Source organism: Monodelphis domestica, chromosome 1 (assembly GCF_027887165.1).
Source record: "Monodelphis domestica isolate mMonDom1 chromosome 1, mMonDom1.pri, whole genome shotgun sequence".
Taxonomy (NCBI): Eukaryota; Metazoa; Chordata; class Mammalia; order Didelphimorphia; family Didelphidae; genus Monodelphis; species Monodelphis domestica.
In genome coordinates, this window is record NC_077227.1 from 190,633,856 (window position 1) to 190,659,852 (window position 25,997).

The following is a 25,997-nucleotide window of genomic DNA, read 5'->3' on the forward strand; positions in this document are numbered from 1 at the left end:
ACTTCAAACCTAGACTGGAGAAAAAGAAAAGAAATTAAAAGGTTTCCTTTTTAGCAAAAAGGTCTTTCATCCTATTGACACACCCAAAGAGAAGTGCCAGTGAAATGCATTTCCATTTTTAAAGTTCAAAATAATAAAAAAAAGGCAAGTAGTAAGAATTATGCAGAGGAAGAAAGTGGATCTTAAGGTAGATGGTTGCAGATTCTTTCTACCTATGAATTTCAGGGCCTTCTTGAATACTTAGTCTTATAGAATCGTCTAGAGTATTGAGAGGTTAAGTAAATTGCTCAGTGTCACACAATTAGTATTTACTGAAGGCAGGATTTGACTCTAAGGTCAATTCTCTAGTCAGTATACTACTATATTTCTCATTGCCAAGTCCCAATTAGTGCCAATAATAACTCAGTCTGAATTGGTCATGTAATTCAAATTTGCATTCTATGTTTCCATTGCTTGAATCAATTATCATATTTTACATAATTATAACTTCAAATACTGTGAATTCTAATATGCACAATTGCTTCAAAGATTCATTATTCTCTCTAATTGGGATACATAGCAGGAAATATGCTTAGGTCTAGGCAACAATGGAGCAAGTCATTGAAGTAAGCAGCCTCTTACTGACCATCTGTCATTTTGCCTATTTTTTGGTCTTATTTTCTAATTTCTAGTAGAGACAATATGATTTTATTTCTATCCCTCCTTTTTACACCTATGCCATTTTTATTTGAGTGGTATGTGACTAGGATATGAGAGAGACAGAGACAAAAAAAGAGAAGAAAAAGAGAAAGACAGAGACAGAGACAGAGACAGACAAATATAGAGACAAAGACCAAGGCAGAGAGAAAGAGAGGGAGAAACCCTGAAGTGTTCACTTTAGTCATTTCAGTCTAAAAGCCAAAGTAATTGTTGGATATGTTTTTATTTATACACACACATATAAAATATATATGAAGGAATTCTGAATCTGGATCCTAAGAACCCAAGCTACAGTCTCTTTTCTGCAAACTCACTTGAAGTAGAACATCTAAAAATTATTTTAACCTCTCCATACCACCATTTTCTTATATATAAAATTCAGAGTTTGATCTGGATAACTGCTAGATCTCTTCCACTTTTAAATCTGTGTATGTAATTGACCATTTGTTTGATTGAATTGAACATTACAGAATTCGAATTCTACAATTTTAATCTGGCTGTCTTCTTTGAAAGCCAGACTACATATTCGAATAAAACTCTGTTCTGTGATATAGAGATGACAAAGACAAAGAAACTCAATTACTGGTGGATGAATATTAACTGTGTATTATCCAATTTCTTTGCTTCTCTCGACTCCCTTCTTTCTCTCATTTATCTTCAATTCTAAAATATTCTATTTAAGTTCCTGCTATCCACTGAGGACCTTCAAACAGGGCTTGGGGAGAGAGAGAGGAAAAAAATCCCCAGTCATTAATTTTATTTGTCTGTTTCACAGCAAAATGAAGCATTTGTACTGTCCATGTCCTTCAATAATCTTTTCATTGGCTCCATTACTATGACTGACTTCTAGAAATCTTAAACACAACAAATATGTCTATAACTAAAGAGTTGCTTAGCTTTGTTAAATAAACATAGGTTTACTTATACTAATGATAGCATTATTCTAGTAGTTAAACCATATGTGGTTTCATTGGTGACAAACGCCTATGGCAACTTCTCCATACCCTAGTAAACAATATTCATAAATCATAATGAGTCTCTGTGGCAGAATTTAGCACTTGATCTGGACCTGAAGAAGAATCCTTTGGAGTTGGGGATCTATGGGTGTGGGACTATGTAGAGGGACTATAATACTTGATTGATGGTCTTGATTGGTTAGTTTAATTTAATTATTTTCCTTTCTTTTTTTTTTATCCTTTGTAACAAGGCACAGATCTCCAGGTAGAATATATTTGAAAATGAAGGTGATGTAAAAACAAGAGATATCAACTTTTAGAAACATTTAGAGATTAAAGGGGATCTTAGAGAACACCCTACCACAATACAGAGAAACAGAATTAGAATCTGACAATATAAATCATGATTTTTCAATGGATGTCTGATGGAGTTAGAAATATGCACTTTTAATATTCATTGCTTGTTTTGAGCTCATGAGCTCTTATGTCAGAGAATTATCATGCTGTTGAAAATGACTAATTTCTTTTCCTTTCATCAGAGAAACGGACTGATAAATCAGCTGTATCTGGTGCCATTAGGCTGAAAATCAATGTTGAAATAAAAGGAGAGGAGAAGGTTGCACCATATCATATACAGTACACATGTTTGCATGAGGTAAGTAAATCAAATAATTATAATAATAAAGTTTAAGTAAATCTGACTTAACTGTGGATGTGAATGGTCATAGACAATGCTATTGGGAACTACAAAGGATTAGTCTACTGCTAATATCACCTTCTCCTGGAGTCCTTTGATGGTCAACTCAGGTCTAAGTGCCCCCTGCCTTCTCCAAATTACTTTATTATTTATTGCATATACTTTATTTTTACCAATTTAATATAAACCTGTTAATGGCAAAAACTATATATCCCTTTTGTCTTTCTACTCCTTGTGCCTAGTATGACTGGCATAGTAAATGCTTAAGTTGCATGAATGAATGGCACCGAATTTTGCTAAGAAAGCTTGCAGTATAATAAGGGAAATTTAACCAACATAAGAGACAACTATTAATGAACCATTTAAAAAAATCTTTTATGGAAGGAAAGGGATGATAAAGAGCTTGAAATTTCTTTGGTGTCTGTAACTGCTAGTGTGGAAATTCCCTCCACCACTGCAGATCAACAACTGTTCTGTGATTTATAATCTTGAAGAGATGCCAAGAATGCTAGGAAGAATTAGAACTTTAGCAGTTTGATCATGTAGGTCAGTGACAGAGAGAGAACAAAGTCTGACTATAGAGTTGGCCCTCTATTCACTTTTCTATTTCTTTTGAAAAGAGTGTAAAACATATTGATATTTTTGGAAGACTTCACAGAAGTAGTGAATCTTCAGTAGCATTTTTTTAGGTTTAATCTTTGTTATTAACATTTTCTTAAGTCTACACCATCAACAAAACAATAAACCAAGTTCTATTTAGTAGCATACCACGTTGAGAAATAAACACTCATGCTGAAAATTTAAAATTTAACAATTTCAGTAACATTTTGAAGGAAGAAAGTAGCCATAGTATAACTGATGTTAGGTGGGAGAGGAACCAGATGATGAAAGATCTTAATGTTCAAGATTTATAATATTGTTGCAATTAAAAAGTCAACTGGGAGAACTTGTATAGAACTATAATGATAAAGTATTCATAAATTTATTAATGACTTCATAATTTAACAATAGAATGGTGTCTCTCACCTGAAACTTTGTCATTGGAAAAGATTCTTTTAAAGTACATATTTTCTTTTCTTCCAAAAGTTGTGAATATTGAGTTTGTCAGTTAGTCACTAAATATTTATTAAGCACTTACTATGTGCTTTTATATTCACCTCAATACTTTTCTTCTAACTGGGGAATGACTGCCACTTTTGATAGAGGCTTACTAGCTCTACTGATATCTTAGTGGAGACTTCTTAATATCTACTGCTGCTTCTCTTTAAACAACAGAAAGATTAAATATTTTTCAACATATCTAAGGATGTGCTCAGCATGTGAATGTAGTAAGATGCAAGGATGAACCAAAGCAATATTTAGATGTCTTCAGGCTTCTGAGATTTTAAAGAAAGTTAAAAGAATTGCTCATCTATTTTTCTTTTTTTGACAATAACATTGGGAGATTGAGATCATATATTTAAACTTAGAGATCATTAAGTCCAACTATCTCATTTTATAAATGATGGCCTGGAGTCCAGAGAGACTGAAAGACTTCCCTAAGGTTACCCAGGTATCAAATGGCAGAAACAGGATTCTAACCCAGTCCCTTCCTCTGAATCTAAATGAAGTAACTTTTTACCTTGTCTGAAACCAATTTCTTGCAATTTCACAGAGTTTAAATGATTTAGCTCATTATGTTAATTAGGAATGGAGCCTGGACTTTCATGACAGTGATATTAACTGTATCAGTTGGAATTACTCATATTTATATAGTACATTAAGATTTTCAATGTGGTATTTGAGATAAGTACTATCTTAAAAAAAACTTAATAGGTATTGTCTTTATCTTCATTTTGTAGAAAATGACACTTACTCAGAGAGAAATTAAGTGATTTGCCCAACATCACATTGATTGTAAATGTTTGAGGCAGAATTTGAACCCAAATCTTATTGACTCCAAATTGAGTGCTCTTTTCCTCCTGGACCAGAGTACTGAACCAATTTTGGTGTCACAGACCCCTTTGGCAGTCTAGTAAAACCTGTAGATCCTTTCTCAGAATACTTTTTTAATGCATAAAACAAAATACATATGATTACATAGTAAATAAAATATATTAAATTGTAGTAATAAATTTTAATTTTTAAAAAGTTCATAGACCACCTCTCCCAAGCTCAGATTCTCAGTCTAAACCATGGTGCCTTACTATTCCTCAAATATGGATGAGGTTTTTTTTTTAATTTTCCAAAGGGTAATGGAGTAAATGAATTCTTACACCAAAATGCAGGAAGAGAAGAGGCAGACTAAATGGAACCACTTTTATAGATTTTATTTTAGTTCCTTTATGCTGGTCCCAGAACTAGAAGAGAACTTGATCATAGATGTTCTGGTCTCCACTACAACCCCTAAGTGTTCCAGAATACAGTGGAATATTGAACAAATGATTAGTTAATTAATTAAATGATTAATAAGAGTGCATGCTATTTACTATTAGCCTTGCCTGGACCATTTTTGCCACTATTGTACAGTATTTACATAACTATCTAACATATTGACAAAATCAAAAAAGACAAATTGTTCCCCCAGGCTCAGTAACTGACTCAAAAAGCCCAAGGAAGCCAGATCAGTGAATCAGCCAGTGCTCAGCAATGCAGAAGTATATCTTGTCAGTATTTCTCAGAAGAAGCAAATTTCACCTTTTGTGTCATTCCTGTGCTTCTGACAATGTTTTTCTTGCAGTGAAGATAGATATCTAGAATAAACCATTTGAGTAAGTAGGTCCATGTAGAGAGTTAGAATTGAAAGTAGGAATAGTTCAGCAGGAAAGAAAGGGGTAGATTAAGAACGTATGATGCTCTTGCTGCTTTTATCCAGGAGAACAAGAAGTCAGGCAGTTGGTAAGAAACCTTTAGAAGTGAAGGTAATATGAGTGAATTCCACTGTGTTATATTTAAACAGTTTTGGCCTCTGTTGAGGATCCCTGAACAATTGAAAACCCTCTTATCTTTAGAACCTGTTCCATTACTTGACTGAAGTTAAATTTAATGGTGGTGTGAAAATCCCAGAAGTCAAAGGAGATGAAGCCTGGAAGGTTTTCTTTGATGATGCATCCCAAGAAATAGTAGATGAATTTGCAATGCGTTATGGAGTTGAGTCTATTTATCAAGCAATGACGTGAGTACAACACATTGTTTGGGGGTCCTTTTTAAAGCTCTATGGGAATCTAAAGGAAAAGAGAAAAAAATGCACATCTCTATTGTCCCTATTCTAATGAAATTCTGATCTGAGTTGATAATCTCATGCCAACCATAATGTAAAAAGAAGAGAGAATATTGTCTAGTAGTCTCATTCAGCTATCTCACACCCTTCATTCTTTTCCCCCATGCACCAGTTCAAACAGAATGAAGACATATATGCCTTTTGGAAGCTATACAGAAAATATTTATATTAGCATTGGTACTTTAGGCTTGGTTTCTAATTTACTGTTATGTTACTCCAGCTTTTTTTTAAAGAATGTTTCAAAATTCCAGAAACATTTGTAAAACCTATCTTTTAATTTAAAAGTACATTTTAATTTCAAAATGTAACTTACAAGAAATGTTTATTTTCCAAAATAATAAACTGGAGGATTTATTTTTATATTTATAGGTCATGCTTTTTAAAAACATTAGATGTGAACATGTTCTCTTACAATCTATTAATAGATGCCATCTGAATATTAGGGGGTTCTTTAATGCACATTTAGTCCAGTTTCAGCTGTTGCCTTAAATGCCTAAGATGTTCAGAATTCCTAGAGCTACCATTTTTTCTTTTAAAAACAAGTTTACCCAATGCATTTTATTCCATAATTTTTTTTAAGAAAAAAGGGAGAAAAAAGCAAACAATTGACAACGGCCGAATCTAAGAACATTTACAATATTCCACTGCTACACACCTCTCCACAACCCCCTCCTTTAAAAATGAGGGTGAAAGTTTCTCATCATCTTTTTTTTAATGATACTGGTAATTTCATTTCGCTCAAGTTCAGCTATATTTTAGTCTTATTTTCCTTTACAATAATGCAATTACTGTATTGACTGTATTTCTATATCTGCTTTCTTCATTTTGTATTACTTCACATAAGACTTTCTGTACTTCTTAAATATGTCATTTATTTTGTAATAATGTTCCATTATATTAATAGAAGCATGCCATCTTAAAATACAAATATTAATTCCTTCCTCTTTCATTTGATCTATCCTATTTATTTTAAGTGAGAAATGTACCATATTCAAGATTATTGTTCCTATAATTTTTTCCTTCACATTTTGAAATGTGCCACACCAGCATCCAAGATACCCTGATAGTTTTGCTTCCTTGAAAATAGTTGGCTAAGCTCAGGATAAATGAGTATTTCTTCTTCAGTCTGTGTTATGATTCAATATGTAGTTGAATATCTTTGTCTTATATACTACTCTGTCTTACTGTTGGTGACCAAATTTGTTTTCATGTAATTCATGATACAACCAGAACACTAACTCATTAAGCAGATTTATTAAAAGTCTACCCTTTAGTAATTGGAATGTGAATCTCATAGTTGCTCATCTATTTTATCATGATAATTTAGTAATATTTATGTATTATAATAAAATTATAATCTATAAATATACATTATGTGATATCTTTTACTCCAAATAAAGAGTTTTGAGCTAAAGTAAATTAAGAAGGTAAATTCATCTGGCCTCAGACAGTTCCTAGTTGGGTGTCCCTGGGCCAGTCACTTAACCCCCTTTGACTGGCCCTTACCATTCTTCTGTCTTAGAATTAGTACCTAATGTTTATTCTTAGATGGAAAGTAAGAGTTGAAAAAAGGTCTATTCATATGAGAAAATGATGAAAGATGAAACCTAATAGGGAGAATTTGGGAAAAGGTCAAAGGAGGGAGAAACAAAAATGATTTTGTCATTTAAACATGTTATAGATATTTGGACATAAAGAAGAAAGAGAAGAGAAATTTTAGAATCAGATCACAAAACTGACACCGAGATATGACATAGTAGTGATGGAGGGACTAATAAATTAAAGATGGGTACAGAAGAAGAAAAACAAGGCCAAGAAACTGAGTATTGAATATAATATTTATTAATTGTTATTCAGTCATGTCTGACTCTTTTTGGCCTCATTTGGTGTCTTCTTGGCAAAGAAACTGGTGAAGTTTGCACATTAAGGCAAACAGACTTTAAGAGACTGGAAGAGGATCACACAGCTATTAATCATCTGAGGTTAAATTTAAACTCGGGTCTTTCTGACTCCAGGCCCAGTTATCTGTCTACTGAGCCACACAGTTGCCTCAGCTTTTAGCCCGAACCTCCAAAAAATAGTATCAGGGATACGAATACTCACAAAGATAAATCTGGTGAGGAAAAAAATACAATGAAAAGGTATACTTTTTTTTTTTTTGCTATGCTTTGGAGAGATACCACAAAATTTGAAAAAAGGGAAATGTTATTTTCAAAAAAGTGAAACAAACAGAGTTGGCAAAATATAGACTGTTGAATTGAACTTTAATTCCTGGGGAAAGTATAGAATAGAGCATTAAAGAGTTGGTGAGTGAGCGTATAGAAAGGTGATTACAAAGAACTAGAATGGCTTCATAAAGAAGGTCCAGGCCAGCTAAGCTAATTTCTTTTTGGACAGAATTGCTAAACTTGTATATGGGAAAATAATCCTGGAAATATAATTGACCTAGTTTTTAGCAAAACTTCTGATAAATCTACTTTTTTTTATTCTTGTGGAGAACACAGAGGAATGTGGACTAGATTATAATCAAGTCAGATTGACTCTGAATTGGTCATTTTGTCCAGACTTGAGTAATAGTTAATAGTTCTATGTCAACGTGGACCCAAGTTCTCCATTAGCCTATCTTGGTAATCTGTAACTGGCCCTGTACAGTTGAATATTTTTTCTCAACAAATTTGATAAAGGCTTAGACTGTAAGCTCATCAGGTACCACATAGATGGGAGAGATTTTGAACACAGGGGATGACAATGACAGGAACCAAAATGTTATTGATTAGGCTAGAGCTTTAGGCTGAATCTAATAGTATGAAACAAAAGGCATAAATTAAAAGTTATGGTTTTAAGTACAAAAGATCAATTTACAGGCATAAGAGAGAGGAGATATAGATAGAAAAATATTGCTCTTGATTAAATTTAGGATTTTGAATGGACTGCCAGCAGTTAAGGCAAAGTGATTTCCAGAAATGTTTATATCATTTTGGGATATAGAAAAAGGGATAACTACTAGAAAATAAGGACTTAATAGATCTACTGTACTCTACCATCATTCATCTTGAGTTAATGTTCTAAGTACCAGGGTTTAAGGAGGACATTGATAAACTATATCCAGAAAAGGGCAGTCAGGATGTTTTAGGACATTGATTAAGGCATATAAAGATCAATCAAAGTAGCTGGACCTGCTTAGCTTGGGAAATAGAAGACTCAGGAGGAACATGAATCTGTCTTCATGTATTTGAAAAGTTTTTGTAGGAAGGAAGGATTAGACTATTTCTATTTTCTAAAAAAGGACAAACCAGGAACAATAGATGGATGTTAATAAGAAGATTACAGTTTAGAAAGTTTAAAATTTAGAGTAAAAGTCAAGAAAGTTTCCTAATGAAATGAGCTATTTAAAATGGAAAAGTCTCCCTCAAGAGATACATCTTCAAGCTGAAATCATTCATTGGATTTGTTATGATGGGGATTCCTTTAGTGTTAGGTTTGGATTAGATGGATGATAATATCCTTTGTTTCTCAAATTTTTTGATTCTGGAATGTCACACAATCTATTCAGTTATATGAAAATTAAAGGGCACATGTTTTCCCAGATTTCTCCTATCATAAAGAAGCATCCATTTATTCTTCAGTTTGTTCTTGCCTATAGATTTATGCCTGTTCATTTCTGTTCCTACTTGGAAGCACAGCTCCAGTATGAGCTCACATACTATAAGAATCAAAATTAAATCTCAAATGATAAAAATATTATATTTTAGGAGATTTATTAATGATTATTAGAAATCAAGGAATAAAGGGATACAAAAATAAAGACCATGTGCCAATTACTGATTAGCCCATTTAAAATCCCCATGTTTAGCTTACCACTGTCACCATGCTGGCTACAAGACCAAGAAAAAGACCCAAGAGGACTACCCACTCACTAATATCTTCTGTCTACAGGAAGTACATAACAATTGGAATTCAATTGTCTCCTGGGAAATGTAGTTCTTGTTTAGGGTAACAGATTTTCAATTATACAATATCATCTTCAGCATTTTACCCTCAACTTGTAATTTAGAATAGCATAGTATATACTTTCTGTTGTTGTTAGAAACTAGGTACTCTTTTCTAGTTCATGAGATATATTAATGATAATGTACTGTGCTTTTGAATTCTGCCTTTCACTTATGCCAATTATTAGAGCTCTGCATGTAGCTAATGGTAGAATTTGAATGCAATTAAAGTAAAAAAGTAACTAATGGTTTAGCATAAACACCTTCCCACTAACACAACTAAATTTAAAAAAATGCTAAATACATTTTATAAATCACCTTGAATATATTGTTTTCATTGCTATTCTTACTAGTCACAAAGAAGCTTACAAACTTACCCCTATTCATATAGAAAAAGACAAGTAGTCAAACTAAAAGGAGGAGACAAAGCTCTCAGTTTCATATATTACTTTTATCACATTCTCTTCTGCCTTTCTATTTTTGCATAGCAGCAGCAGGGAACAGTTATTGTTGCACACAGGATACAAAGTACAGAGCTTCTTTTAAGCTACACAGAATTTTTTATTATATTCAGTCCCTACCCTCATGGAGATAACAATCTAGTGGCAAGAAAAGAAAGACACTGTTAACATTCAAAAAATGTAAAAGCAGTAAATACTAATCAGCATATCTATCTCAACAGTCTATAAAGTAATTTCAACACATTGACATCTCTGTTCTTGAACCATTTCTTTTTTTTTTCTTGTTCTCATAACCATTGGAAGAAATGTGCTAATATAAGCAGAGGGCTTTTATTTCAGTCTGTCACTTTACCAAGAACTTTCACCATGATTCTTGGTGCTATTTTTGTTGTTGTTCATTCACTTCAGTAATAGTCTACTCTTCCTGATCCCGTTTGGAATTTTCTTGGCAAAGATACTAGAATAAATTGCCAGTTCCTCTTCCATCTCATTTTAATGGTGAAGAAACTGAGGGAAATGTGACTCAGTGACCAGCCCAGGGTCACATGGTTAATAAGTGTCTGAGGCCAGATTTGAATTCAGGTCTTTCTGACTGCAAATCTGGTGCTCTATTCACTGTCTGATGGGTGCTAAGTTTGTCAAAAGATGATAAAGAGTTAAAAACTAAATGTTCATATAGGCATAGCCTCTTTATATTTAATCATATTTGAACAATAATGAATAATAAATCTAGTACAAAAGTCATACTCTAATGCTTCCTCATTGTAGAGGTAACCTTGTGTTCTGAGTAAACAGAATGTAATATTTACCAGATTCTACTATATTGGAAAGGTTTGGGGTATTTTCCTAGCAACCAAAATTCTTTCTTTCTAAAGACTATCCCAGTCAAGTAAATAGAAAAATAGTTTCTCACCAGTAGGCTAGGCATGAGGTGATGCATTCTTTAAAAATAGTAAACCATGAAATAATAATAATAATTAAAAAGAGACATTCTTTCCAGATTACTTCTAAGTCTTCAGTTCTGATGGAATAGAGTGCTAAGATTGACTTCTTTTATATGTTACTTATGGCTTTATAACAGTACTTCTGACACAATGATTTGATATCTTTGGCCACTCACTAATAGCTAGAAATACTACATGAGGAAGTGAATCATCATTCTTTAAATTTTTGCTATATATATAAGCACAGTCAATAATGCCTTTAGATCTACTCCTAGTAATGGGGTATTTAGGTCACTGAGCATAAGCAGCTTTATAGCTCTTAATGTATAATTCTATCTTGTTTTCTTAAAAAAAAATCAGAGCTGCTCTAGCAATGTATGTTGGGCCTATTTCTCCAAGTTCCTATTAATATTTAATTTTATCATAATTAGTCCTTCTAGTTCTGTTAATGTATGTTACCAGGAACCATATTTTGCAAGATTGGTCCTTAGGCAGCAGACATGATCTTTTGCCAGGACTATACTCTTTCCAAAACACATCTTTCCAGCTTGATCATATGAAGTAGAACTTTTCTTCCAGTGCCATAATCCTTCTGGAATGCAGGATTACCTCCATAGTATTATGAGTGATAAGGTAAGATTGTTTTCAGGCTATTTATATTCTCTAAGGCATTGTTGTTTCACCAGAAACTATATTTAGATTATGTGTATGATCAGGCTTAGATCTACTACTAACCTAATGCAGGTGTGTAGGGACCTTCCAAATAGCTATATTATATCTTATCTAAAGTTCTATTCATCTCCATTTCTTTTTTCTTTATTTATTTTTGGTTAGATTTATTTAGCTCTGAGAAAGGAAAATTAAAGTCTGTCACTATTATAATTTTGCTATTTATTTCCATCTGTATTTCATTTAGTTTTCCTTTAAAAACCTGAATTCCATAAAACTCGGTCCATAAAGATCCAATATTAATAATGTTTCACTATTCATAGTAATCCCCTCCAGCATAATATAGTTAACATGTTTATCCATTTCAGTTATATCCATTTTAGAGAAATCTCATTTCATAAATTTTGTGACCAAATCTCAATGTGGTAGCAGATGTCGAAGCAAAAGTGAAAATATTGTCAGGAAGGTAATTATACTTTATTCTCTAAAATCTGTTTTAAAGGTTGAAAATTCTACAAACAACTTGACAAGACAATCTAAATTAAATCAACATGTGTTTTAATTCTCTCTAATTTTAGTGAAAAGGTGAATATAGCAAAAGGTGGAATTATTTTATATATTACACACATGCTTTATATTATATATACATGAATGTTTAATCCATCTATCAATATAATTTATATTTATGATAAATATAATTTTAGATAAATATATTTCTATATTTTCATATATATGTATTTATATATAAAGAAATGAAGGAAGGAAACCAAAGAATTATAGACAATTGAGAAGCTTCATGACTGTCTTTCTTTAATGCATTCTTCAAGAAGGAAATTGAGAAAGCACTGGGTATAATGAATCTCAAATAATATTACTCCCCCAAGTCAATTATGTCTCAGTAGAAAATGAATGAATCATTACTGGGTCATTTTAAAATCACATTAATATATAGAATATTATTAACTTATTTCAAAAATAAAAATTTAGAAGCAAATTAAAAGAAAAAATAAAATATAATTAAATGAAATCAAATGAAATATTTATGTTGAATATTGGAAATAAAAAAGAAACAGATCTCAGTGTACACTATAATCTTTTCCTATGAAAATTTAAGCAAAATTAAGCAAATACAACGCAGCAAGGAAGTCTGAAGTAAATTTTGCTTTAGTTAGGAAGTTCTTTACCTTCCTGCCAAATAGAAGGAGAGAAAAAGTTGAGGATAATTATCATTGAGAATATAGATTCATTTATAAAATCTTATAGAAGAAGTTATGATGAGCTTTATTGCTTCATAAAGTAGTGAAAAGAACCCAAAGCCAGGGGATGGGATATTAAATTTTGAAAAAAATGTGGCAAGAGGTCCAATTAATCCAAATTACCTGAGGGCCCCTAATGGTAAAACCTGAAGAATAGTTGAAGATAGAAAAGATATCAATATTCTAATAAAAAAAACTGTTTTCTCCATCAGTAATAGTGGATCACCACATTTTGACAGTAAAATCACAAACCCAGTTTGTGTTAAGTGATGAAAAAGAAATAATGTTACTGCTGAAATAAAATTATAAAGAACAGACAGAATATGCATATGCTGAAATTCCTAATGAAAGTGACATAATTTTCATAGTGTTGAGGTTTTCTAGGTATTTGACAGAAGGAAAACATTTTTTAAAATGGAAAATATCTCAGACTATAATATGTCAGAATACCTTTCTCAGAATTCAAATCCATTACCACCTGAGAGACTACCAATAACTAAAGGTCAAACTTTACTATCTTTCCAAAATTTTTATGATGATAACCTGTGTATCCCTTAAGAGAATCTTTGATGCAGCAGGGAGGTTTTCACAGATTATATACTTTGGTTTACTTTTACAGTTATATAGTTGGTTACAATTGTAGAGAAAATAATACCCCATTATGCTTGTTTTTTGTTTGCTTTTTTTTTTTAAACAGAGATGTATGTTTACCAAAAGTTCTTGTCCCCACTGCAGAGGACATAAGATAAAGAATCCAAAATTTCCCAGAATGTATAGGTTTTCCCTAGAGATGTTGAATACCACCAGATGCTTCTGTTTGCATATCACAGTACAGTGTTTGTGTCAAGCCATGGAATATTTTAGAGATAGAATATGACCTAACAAACCACACAGGAAAAAAAATTGATGAAAGATACACATGATTCACATTGTGATATTCAATTCCACTAATATATATATACATACATATATATTAGATATTTTAGATATAATCTATCTATCTACACATATATATATTATATAGATATATATATAAAGTGAGAGAGATGGATAGATGGATAGATAATAGATATATTACTGGATATATACAGCAGATGGAAATTTTACTTGACCCAAAAAGGAATAGAAGACAGAAGGCTAGATCATATTTAGGAAATTATATAGGACTTTCAATGAAGCCAAGTTTTTCCTTGAATCTCTGAAATTTTAAAGTATCAATAATCTAAGTAGAACATCCCAGAAAAAAGCTATAATTTTATGCAAATAATCAAACTTACTCCAGCAAGCTATGGAAGGCATAATTAATCCTTTCCCCCACTTCCACCAATTAGCAGCTCAGTTACTATAGAGCTCTGTCTCAGTTTCAAGTGCAAAATCCCTCTCAGACTTGAATATCAGATATCTTGGCTTCTCTAGGCTTTTTTTATCAGATGGGCAGACTGCAACATCTTTCCTGGAATACTGTCTCTAAGGTTGCCATGGCTCACAATCCCAATTCTGGGATTCTTTTGGGAAGATTGTGGCTGGCACTTAAAACAGAAGAATGACAACATAGACTAGAAACATACATCATCAATCTCATTTCTCAGAGCCCTTAAGATAGATGTCTCATCAGTTTTAAAGACAAGGCTTACAATCAAAGAAGGTAGCCAGTCAAAGGAGGCTAACTCCATTCCCTCCCCATAGTAAAGGAGAGATCATTTCCAAGTTAAGTAATCTGAGTATATTCCAAAGGCCCTTGGAAGTATTTACTCTAGGATTTGAGCATGCTCCAAAGATCCCTTGAATAAACTATTCCTGGGGTACTGAGGAGCTAGTGACTAACCCAGGTTCATATATTTGTCAAAGGGAGAATCTGAAGCCAAATCTTCCTGATTTAAAGGCTAGTCATCTATCCTCTATGGCAAGCTACTACTACTGAGTAAGAAAGTGTAAGACACTAGGAAAGACACATAAAAATATTATATGTAGTAAGAGCTACATGTTAGCACATATTTGTAAATTGAATTGATACAAGTAAATTTAATTGATACAAATTGATACAATAAAACTCAGAGCACATTTGGAGATTTCCTTATAAGAAGTGGCTATTTATGCTTTTATATAAGAAACTCCAGTGAAAGGATGGAAAAACAAGTGGCTAGATTGGGATGAGATCTTCCATTTAAGTCCCACTTCTGATACCAGTTGTGTGATTCTAGACAAGCTTTTTCCCCTGTTACTGCCCCAGTAACTCTCCAAGACAGGAACTAGAGGTAGAAAACTGGCATTGTGGATAGAGCGCTGGATTTGAAAGAGATGAGTTTAAATCAAGATTCAAACACTTCAGAGATGTGTGACTATTGGAATACCCAATATAACCTGTCTTGCTTTAGTTTCTTCAACTGTGAAATGGCAATGATAATAGCACTTACTTCCTTGGGTTTGGAGGCAGTTAAAAAAAAAAAGATAATTCTAAAGTTTTGTGGTCTTTTTTTTTTTACTTTTAATTGCCATCATGTCCCCTAAAAATATGATTGAAGCCTTAAATTGAAAACTACACAGACTTTTTAGGATACCCCAGATACATGCTAGAAGAAGATGGGACACCATAAACTTCAGAATTTTTGGTGATCTATATTAGTTTAGGAATTTTCCTTATTGGGAAGTTCAGTACACTAATCTGAGGTCCAAACCTTGTCTCTCCCTCACCAAAAAACCTAAATAAAATGATTTGAAATAAAAATTTCCCCCAATCTTCAGATCTAAAATTGATTCCATTTGAAAACAGAAAACCAGAATAATATGATAAAAGTTATCCTGGTTCTTCAAGTTTCATGGATATAGTAAAACAAGGATATATGGATGCATTTATTTCACCATATGAGGTCTATTAGTGTGACTTGGAATGAAATGCCTTAGGAGTTTTCAAAAGAAACACTTTCACACAATTAAATGAGAAAACTTAGAATTAAGAGACTAAGTGCCTAAAGTTACATAGGCATTAATACATTTATTTAATGTCTCAAATTGGACTAAGATTATTTGTTTACCAGATAACATGAGACTGGTTTTTTCCAATTTTTCAGTTCTGTTCATTGCAATTATAAGGACACAACTAAAAACTTTGTCTTAAGATCTTTAGTAAAAACATTTTTGAAATTTATCTTGTGCTCATTGAAAGAGAGCATTTAATAAAACTATCCTTCCATTTACTATAACTATCCTTATAATAACTTCTAATTAGTTGTCTTACATATCATTCCATGTGAATGACATTCCATAACTTCTTTCCATTCCTTGGCTATCTCTCATGTTGAGACTGTACTCCATTCTCATCTCTGTCTCTTAGAATCCTTAATCTCCCATAAAATACAGATCAGGTGCCACTACCTATATGAGACCTTTCCTGATCCCTCCACTAGAATATAAGCTCTTTAAGGACAGGAACCATGTTATTTTACTTTGTCTTTTATCTTCAGCACCTATCATAGTGATTTATGCCTAGTAGGTACTTAATAAATGCTTATTGTATTTAATTTGATTTAATATTTTAGAGCAATAGTGTCAACCTTGAATAGAAATGAGTAGAGGAGGCACTCAACCATAAATTAGAAAACCACACAATGGGGGGGGGGGTATCTGGGTAGCTGGGTAGCTCAGTGGATTGAGAACCAAGGCCTAGAGATGGGAGGTCCTAGGTTCAAATCTGGCCTCAGATACTTACCAGCTGTGTGACCCTGGCCAAGTCACTTGACCCCCATTGCCTAGCCCTTACCACTCTTCTGCCTTGTAGCCAATACACAGTATTGACTCCAAGACTGAAGGTAAGGGTTTAAAAAAAGAAAAGAAAAAGAAAACCACACAATGACACTAGCTATGTTTTATTGTTCTTTAATTTACTTTAATATTCCCCAATTATATTTTCACCTAATTCCAGTGGAGCTTGTGTTTGATACTCCTCTTTTAAAACATTGACACTTTTCTTTTAGATGTTGTATTTCCTCTGCTTAGAAGCCTTTGACTATATATTAACAAAAAAGCAGTTTTGAAGATGCAGTATAAGAATTATTCCCAGTGTATCACTGGACTGAGTCCATATCATAGGGTAATTCACTTTGAATGAGAGACACCTTAGGAGTTCTCAAAAAGTTCACACAATAAATAAGAAACCTGAAAATTTAAGAGGTTAAGTGGCATGCCTAAGGTTCCATAGGTGTTACATTTTTTTTAAAAAGCATTTTAGACTACGCTTTCTGACTATAAATCTAGTACTCTTTCCACTATGTTATACATTTTTATATACTCAAAGATGGTTGTATAGGTATTAAATAAATTTTCTCATGGCTTATTTAAGCTTTCTTTCTGACAAGACCCAGAGGGTGAACCAGGCCAAGTCAGAAATATAGCAGGCCAAATCTATGCCAGTCAACATTGTGATTGGGCCCATGAGTGGCTGCTACATTTCCAAATCAGATAAGGTTCCAAAGAAAAATTAGTCTCCAAAGAAAAAAATAGATCCAGAGAAGCTGTATCCTGCTTATGTTACTTCTTTTATAAAGTTAATCCATCTTTAATGAAGATGTCAAACCTGGGGCCATGGGCCTATATATCAATCCAAAGGTCACCTTCATGAGAGCATAGAGAGAAATCGATTATTTGGGCTTTGTCAAAAGGCTATTCATTTGCCTGGAACCACTTTGATATAAAACTGGCCCCTATAAGTCTTTAAAATATGATGTGATTAAAAAAATCTTACTTTTGGTTATCTTTCCAACTCTTTCTTTATAAACATATAGCAGCCATGGTCTATAGTCCCTTCATTAAAAGTTGGTTGTATCCTACTCCAAACATTTTTTATCAAAAAAGTCTTTATCACATCTTTCACAGTATAAGGATAGTATTTTTCAGAAAAGAAATTTTGAAGTTAAATTACTAAATTTCTCTTCTGTATATCATGAGAAAAAGGAGAACAATCTATTTTGCTAGAAATAACTTGAACACTAATACTGTACTTCCCTCAATTTTACTATAAATGGATTCCTCTTTTCCACAAAAATTACCTTTGGGGCCCTAATTTGTTAGCTATATTCCTTGCATGAAAAATATATAATTTCTTCTATAACATTCATAATAATAAGGAAAAATATATAATTTTCCTGTTTGGACAAGTGATTGATCAAGGACTGAAAAGATTAATTCTTGTATGGCAACTGCAATCATCAATCTGCAATAAAAGAATTTTTCTAACTTAAGGAAGACTAAGAAGAAGCCTATCCTCTTTGCCAAGAGGAATGTCATTTATTATAAATATTTTATTTCAGGATTTAGGCACGGAGGCTATTTCCATTATAAAGTTTTGGGGACCACAACAATACTTGCTGTGATATGAAAAGGACAAACCAATATATTAGAATTGGAATGTCTCTGTAAGAAAAAAAGTTTGTCATATGCAAGTATATACCAAGGGACTTGTTTATTTTTTGCTTTCATCAGAGACAAAGGACTATAATTTAGTTATTAATAACTACAGCATAATTGCAATTTAAATAAATGATCTAGAAGCAATTCTTTATTTGAGATTAGAGCATCCTTAATAAAGATAAAGAGAAGCTCAAGTTGCATCATAAATTTTAGTCTTTGTTAGAAGAGCTACAACGTGGCCAGTTTAAGCAGATCTTTAGCCCAGGGTATTGAATTGAGAGGGCATGGAATGCACTTTAGCAATAGTGGACCAACATCTCTTAGAATCAAGATAGCAAAAATAATTAGTTAAAATAGGAATTTGCCAGCTGATGAGCTGGCCTTCTTTCAGCAGAGAATTGTTCTTACCTACCTGGTCATGGCACCTTCTTCAAATCTAAAAATTCTTAGTTATTTTTTGTGTTAGGTTATGACCTTATCTCTAAAACAAAATAAATCAGTAAATAGTGAAAAATGAAAGTATTGGTTCACTTTCCTTAGCCTTGACTTGCTTAACAACTATACTCCATTCTTGAAGAATGCTAAACTGAATCAAATTAATGTCTTTCTTTAAAAAATGAAAATAATATTCATTTGGCAAAACAAATCCTTCTTAGATTATCATATGAAAGATATTTATTATGACACATTGCTCAAAGGAATATATTCCTTGCCTCAGTGGTTCATATTACCTGTTAGTTCCATATTGCCTCACTTTGTCCCCTAGGAAGGAAGAGCCTAACCTCCCCAGCTATTTGCAAACTGTCTTCACCTGGTTATACAAAAAGCAACAAAGCTTGCTAAACAAAGAGAAAGGAGGGATATGGGACTACTACACATCCTCTCAAGTGTCTAAGATGGATGTAATAGTATGCACAGAGTGTTCTATACTCAGTAAAAAAAGGTGCTACAAAAATATTCAGTGTTTCTATTGCTAATCATTGCAGATAATTTTTCCTTTCATCTATGCAAGTTTTCCTCTAGAGTTTTTTCTAAGACAGACTTGAGACTCATTGATCTCTCTTCGATGCTTCTATCTTATTATACTCATTTTCTCAAATATTTACTTCTCATTACCTTCCAAAGCAAAAGAATGCCAATCTCTTGACTCATGTGACATGATTGGTGACATACTCATTTGGGAAACCTTGAGAGCTACATTAAAATTAGAGAGGTAGCATAATGTAAAGAAAAGAAGAATGTTAAGCTGGGCCCAATTTCCAGTTCTAGTATGAATTTAACTATTTAACCTTAAACAAATCACTTAATCTTTCTGGGTTTTATTTGTCTCCCAAGTAAAATACAGCAGTTTTTAAGCTTTGAAATTCCTGATTACTAATATTTTCCATCTTGTTACCTATTAATCATTTGGAAAAATATAGAATTCATATGTGCTTTCTTATTTGCAATTTTAAAAAAACCAAAACCGTGTTGCCAGGATTTGTTGGACTATTTTTATAATGACTTTTCACAGAAAATTCTGGAGTTGAAGGACATCAGAGACTACATATTACTACCTGTGCCTGAGCTAGACTAGTCTCTGAAATCAACATAGCTTTTGCTTTTATACCCCCCATAGAGACAAAACAACTTCTTCTAAAGATGTATCTTTTTACCTTTGGACATCTCTCATTGTTAAAATTTTTTCTTGTACAATAAGCACAAATTTGCCTCTCCATCACTTCCACATATTGCTCTTAATTCTACCCTCTTGTCCCAAATAAATGAAAAATTATTAATTTTTCATATGACAACTCTTCTTAGATGTGTATATAGCTCTCTTATATCCCTTAAATAATTTCTTCCTTAAGGTAAACATCACAAGTTCCTTCAACTGATATTTACATAGTATGCTTTTAAGACTCTTCCCATTCTCAGTTACACTGTCCATTTTATCATCAAATTTCCTAAAATGTGTTGTCTAATAGTAATCACAATACTTCATATGTCCTTTAACCAAGTTATAGTACAGTGGAACTATTACCTCCCTAGTTCTCAAAACTAAGCCAATTACTACAATTGGTTATTTCATTAGATCTCTTGTCCACCATATTAAACCATTGACTCAAACTAGATATCTACTCCATTAAATAATCCTGATTTCTTTAAGACAAAGCACTATCTGTTCATGTCTACTTTACCCTGTACTCATGATACATTAACCAATTTGCTACCTTGAGATTTTTCTGCAATCTAACTCATCCAACATGTTAATTATCCCTCCTATCTTTGTGACATCTACAAATTTGATATGCATTCTGTCTATGCCTTTGTGAGCATCATTGATAAAAATTTTAAATGATACAAGGTCAAACACAGATCTCTGAGGATCTCCAATAAAAGACATTATTCCAGGGAGATATAGAAATATTAATGACTACTGTAACCTTGAAAATGTGGTTTCTAAGACTGTGAATTGCCAAAACTCTAAAGGTTTCGGCCAAACCGTAAAGATAATTTTTAGTGTCTTGATTTAAAATCTAAAATTAAGTGGTCATCATGGGGAAATTCCCAAATATGAAAATACCCAAGTCAGCTGGATTTTATGGAGATTTTAATTAATATAAATGAAGGAATTAAGGGAAGGAGAGAGAGAGAGAGAAATAGAAAATAGTAGAAAGGGCCTAGGCCAAATAGCCTAGGCCTGAGCTGAAGGGAGAGCGAGTCAGTTTTTATCACTCACCACAAGATCATCTCAAGCAAGCTCCAGTCCTCCACTGAACTCCTGAACCCCTGAACTGAGTTCAGACTCCCAACTGAATTCAATTGACCTCTTTTTAAAGGGAATTTTCTCTTATGTCACCTCCTCTAAATTTTCACATCTACCAATCATAGTAGATGCTTTATCCCAGGACTGCCCATTAGTTCTCAACACTCTTTAGTTCTCACCTTCTCTGGATAGATTGTATCATCTGAGTACTTCATACGTCTTTTGTTAAGCTTGCCTTTAGTAAGTTGGCTTGACCTTCTGGTGATTAATTTAACCTTTATAGGTAGTTAGCACCTTTTTGTATTAGATCTAAAAATAGATCTAGCTTAAAGTTCTAGCTTTACTATAAGTATGAGTTAGGATTGCTCAGTCAGGAGTTTGCAAGTTTAGCTTCCCCTAAGGCACTGTCTGATTAGGGTGGAGTAAATTTAAAAGTTCTCAATACATTCCTGACCAAGTACTTCCATTGTTAAAAATGGGGAATAGCTTAATCAAATCTTTTGAAGTAGAGTCTGAGCAGTTTAAGATTCACAATCACCCCTGATGATCATTGGAATACTAGTCTCCCCATTGATCATTTAACATAATCATCTTATAGTCCTCAATGCACTTCTAACTACAGATGTACTCAATATTCAATTTTCTAAGAAGAAATTACAGCAGCTAGGGAGAAATAGAAAAGAAAGAAAGCAAACCCAATGTTTTGCTAGGTGCATGGATGGAAAGCCAAATTAGGGGTAGTCCCCTTGGCATAAAAGTGTACATTTACAAATAAATGTTCAATCAAACTTCAGTTCAATCAACCACACCCAAAGTTCATTCTGGATATTCTTGATGTAGTGTAGGTTTTCTGGCATCTTTCTGCAACAGTTTATTCTCTGGATTTAGGAGTTAGCAAGCTTCTTCCTTGAAGATCTTTCTCGAACAAAAAAACCTAAATCTTGGATTTTTATTAAAATACAATACCCCCCTGAAGTGGGTGTTAAAAAAATCCAGTTCATCTCAGGATGCAATGTTGAGTTATGGGGGTGTATGAGTAAATTATCAAAAGAAGAGAAAAACAACCAAAAACATAAAGAAAAAAATTCAAATTAGGCCCTTATATAGGTCCAATTTAAAGTAATTTCTATGCCACAAGTCTGTAGGACAGAATGCAGTAATATTTCACTTACCCATTTGCAGCCAAGACTACAGGGAGGTGCTATACTATACGAAAAAAAGGAACTAGAATTCTATTTTGATAGGGAAGTGTCATTACCTGGTCTGATTTTTGTCATTCTCAGGGATATAGGGAGCCAGCATTCTAGTCAAATTTTGGTACTTGTATGAATACTTCACAAAGAGTGTATATACAAGGAAGTCCTATGACTTAACATATGTCAAGCATTGCAACCTTGAGTCTCATACTAGTTTTTCCTATGTGCTCTTTTTGGCGCTATTCAGGTTAAGTCTGTGCTTCTTGTTTTTATTGCATTTCCTGGAATCAGACACAAACATTAATCACAGTCCCATAACATTTTATAAATAAATGGCAGGTTCCCATAGTTTAAAACTTTTGGGTTTGCATTGATAATATAGCAAATATATATATATATATACATATATATATGTATATATATATATAACTTATATTACTGCAGAAAAATATTAATTGTATGTATCTTAGTACAAGAAATGAGAAAAATAAAGAAAAAATCAAATATTCTAATCAAGATAAAAGAAAAGCAATGGTAAAAATAAGGAAAAATCTGTAATTCAATGTGTTCTCGAAAAACATCATCCCCTTGTCAATGGATTATTATCTTCAATGCATGTGATAGGATACAGTCAATCAGTGTCAACAGAAGATGCTCTCTTTACATGTGAGCAATGAATCCAAGAGTCCTTTTCTCCAATCTTTATAGATGTTGGAGTAGTTAACAGTATTTGTAATGGTCCTTCCCAGGAAGGCTGAGTTGCTCCAGTACGCTTGAAATTCTTAATATACTCTTTGTCTTCTGGGTTCAGGTCATGAAGAGAAAAATCTAGTAGTCTGGCTTGTACTGCAGTTCCAAATTCATGGAGTTCACATAGTTTGTGCTGTAATTCCTGTATATAGGAAGCAATAGTAGTATCTCCCCCTAATAGTGATGTATATGCAGGGGACAAAGGTTTAGCCTGTATAGGTAGATGTACAAAAAGCATCTCAAATGGTAAGATGTGTAGGTCTCCTCTAGGACTGCTTCTAAGATAAAATAGGGCCAGAGGGAGAATTTCAGGCCATTTTAAATGGGTCTCAGTGCATAGTTTTCCAATCATAGTTTTAAGTTCTTTGTTCATTCTTTCAACTTAGCATGAGCTCTGGGGATGATATGGAACATGGAATTTTGGAGTTATCCCCAAGCAAGCATATATCTGATTTAGAACAGAATCAGCAAAATGACTTCTATCTGAATCAATATGTGCTGGCTGGTGAAAGTGAGGAATAATTTCTTTTAAAAGCACCTTGTCAACAAAGGTGCTGTGGCTTGGGTCACAGGAAATGCTTCTGGCCATCTGGTCAACTGCTCAGACTCTACTTCAGAAGATTTTAATTAAGCTATTCTCCATTTTTAACAATGGAGATACTTGGTCAAGAATGTATTGAGAACTTTTAAATTTATTCCACCCTAATCAGACAGTGCCTTAGGGGAAGCTAAACTTGCAAACTCCTGACTGAGCAATCCTAACTCATACTTATAGTAAAGCTAGAACTTTAAGCTAGATCTATTTTTAGATCTAATACAAAAAGGTGCTAACTACCTATAAAGGTTAAATTAATCACCAGAAGGTCAAGCCAACTTACTAAAGGCAAGCTTAACAAAAGACGTATGAAGTACTCAGAAGAGATAATCTACCCAGAGAAGGCGAGAACTAAAGAGTGGTGAGAACTAAGAATGGGCAGTCCTGGGAAAAAGCATCTACTATGATTGGTAGATGTGAAAATTTAGAGGAGGTGACATAAGAGAAAATTCCCTTTAAAAAGAGGTCAATTGAATTCAGTTGGGAGTCTGAACTCAGTTCAGGGGTTCAGGAATTCAGTGGAGGACTGGAGCTTGCTTGAGATGATCTTGTGGTGAGTGATAAAGACTGACTCGCTCTCCCTTCAGCTCAGGCCTAGGCTATTTGACCTTGGCCCTTTCTACTGTTTTCTCTTTCTCTCTCTCTCTCTCTCCTTCCCTTAATTCCTTCATTTATATAATTAAAATCTCCATAAAATCCAGCTGACTTGGGTATTTTCATATTTGGGAATTTTCCCATGATGACCATTTAATTTTAGATTTTAAATCAAGACACTAAAAATTATCTTTACAGTTTGGCCAAAACCTTTAGAGTTTTGGCAATTCACAGTCTTAGAAACCACATTTTCATGGTTACACTACTCATTGGTTCTGTCTATTCAACAAGTTCCAAATTCACATATAGGACATATTTCTCTAACTTTTCCACAAAAATAATATTTAGGATTTTGTTTAATACTTGGGAAATGGTAACTGTGGTGTTTCTTTAATCTGCCAATCTAGGAAACCTTACCAAAAAGAACTAAAATAACTAGCCTGAACTGTTTTTGATGAAGACATACTGACTCCATTCTAATGGTTTCCTTTTCTAATTGTTCTGGTTGCCAGAGAGACTCCATAATATACTGGAACAACTGAAATCTTACTGTATGTAACCACCTTGCTTGGTTTTTTATCTATTTGCCAAACTACACATCTTTCTTCTTTTTCCCACATACCCTAGAGTATACTTCATTAGCAGTAACACTTTTTCTTTTGCCTCTTGAATTTTTGCACTTGAATATATATTCTAGACAGTTTCTTTAAAAAAAATCTCTTAAAAAAAAAACAACCTCATGTTTTGTCTTAGAATCAATATTGTATATTGGTTCCAAGACAGAAGAGCAGTAAGGGCAAGGCAATGGAGGTTAAGTGACTTGCCCGGGGTCCTAAAGCTAGGAAGTATTTGAGGTCAGACTTGAACCCAGGACCTCCTGTTTCTATGCCTGACTCTCAGGCACACTGAGCCATCTAGCTGCTCCATTTAGTCTTTTTATTGCCCTCTATTGTTCCTTTTAATTAAAGTATGAGTATTCCAAAACCATATTCTAAATTATAAAGCTCATTCTATCAAGCTTCAGTAACATAGATAGGTCAAATTTGTTTCCTTGTAGTAGAATTCCTCTTTGTGCTGGCTCATTATAAGTAGATCTTATATTTCATATAAACATAGAATCCTATTTGTTTCATTGCTTAGATTTGTCACTTTAGAATTTCTGGTCTTTTTTGCTGTTACCCTTTTTCTTATATTGTCAGTAATCTCTATTTTCTATAGTTTGGTGGATTTTATATAAGCAGTTTTCTCACTCCTTCCTTTTTTATTTTCAATGCCATATTTTTCAAGACTCCTAGCAGCATTATTTCTTTTCTTTGTTAAAGCCATTCTATCCTTGGTCAAGAATTCATCACTTTTGCATTTTATCAGTGATAAGTAAATCCCAATTCATTTCTCATATACCATCATCTTTACAAGTTATCTCCCAGGCTTCCTTTTCTTTTAGAAAATGCTTGCTTTCAGTCAAGAGAAGTAATGAAAGTACTAACTTTTAAGTCTTTCAATTTTGTTTTTGTTTGCCCCAATAACTAAATAATTCTCAGCAATATTTTCTATGAATTCAAGAGCAGGAAGTATTTTTTGTCTTTCTTTATATCTCTATTACCTAATACTGTTCCTGGAACATATTAGACACTTCCAAAATTGTTAACTGACTGAGAGATCCATTCTGGCAGTATCATTTAATTCCACATGAATTACCAGAAGTAGGGAATGTTCCTAGGATATTTGTTGGCATATCTTAGACACAAACACAAAGAAGACAACAGATCCTTACTTTAAT

The 25,997-nt window shown here is 33.1% G+C and overlaps 1 protein-coding gene across 1 annotated transcript in view; it reads left to right on the forward strand.

Moving 5' to 3' along the window:
• The window catches only part of UNC13C (unc-13 homolog C), an 817,657-nt gene that overhangs the window by 392,463 nt on the left and 399,197 nt on the right, over positions 1-25,997 (forward strand). The window contains exons 11-12 of the mRNA XM_056810215.1: positions 2,195-2,310; positions 5,343-5,506. Coding sequence (XP_056666193.1) covers positions 2,195-2,310; positions 5,343-5,506 — 280 coding nt within the window. The remainder of the gene's footprint in view (positions 1-2,194; positions 2,311-5,342; positions 5,507-25,997) is intronic.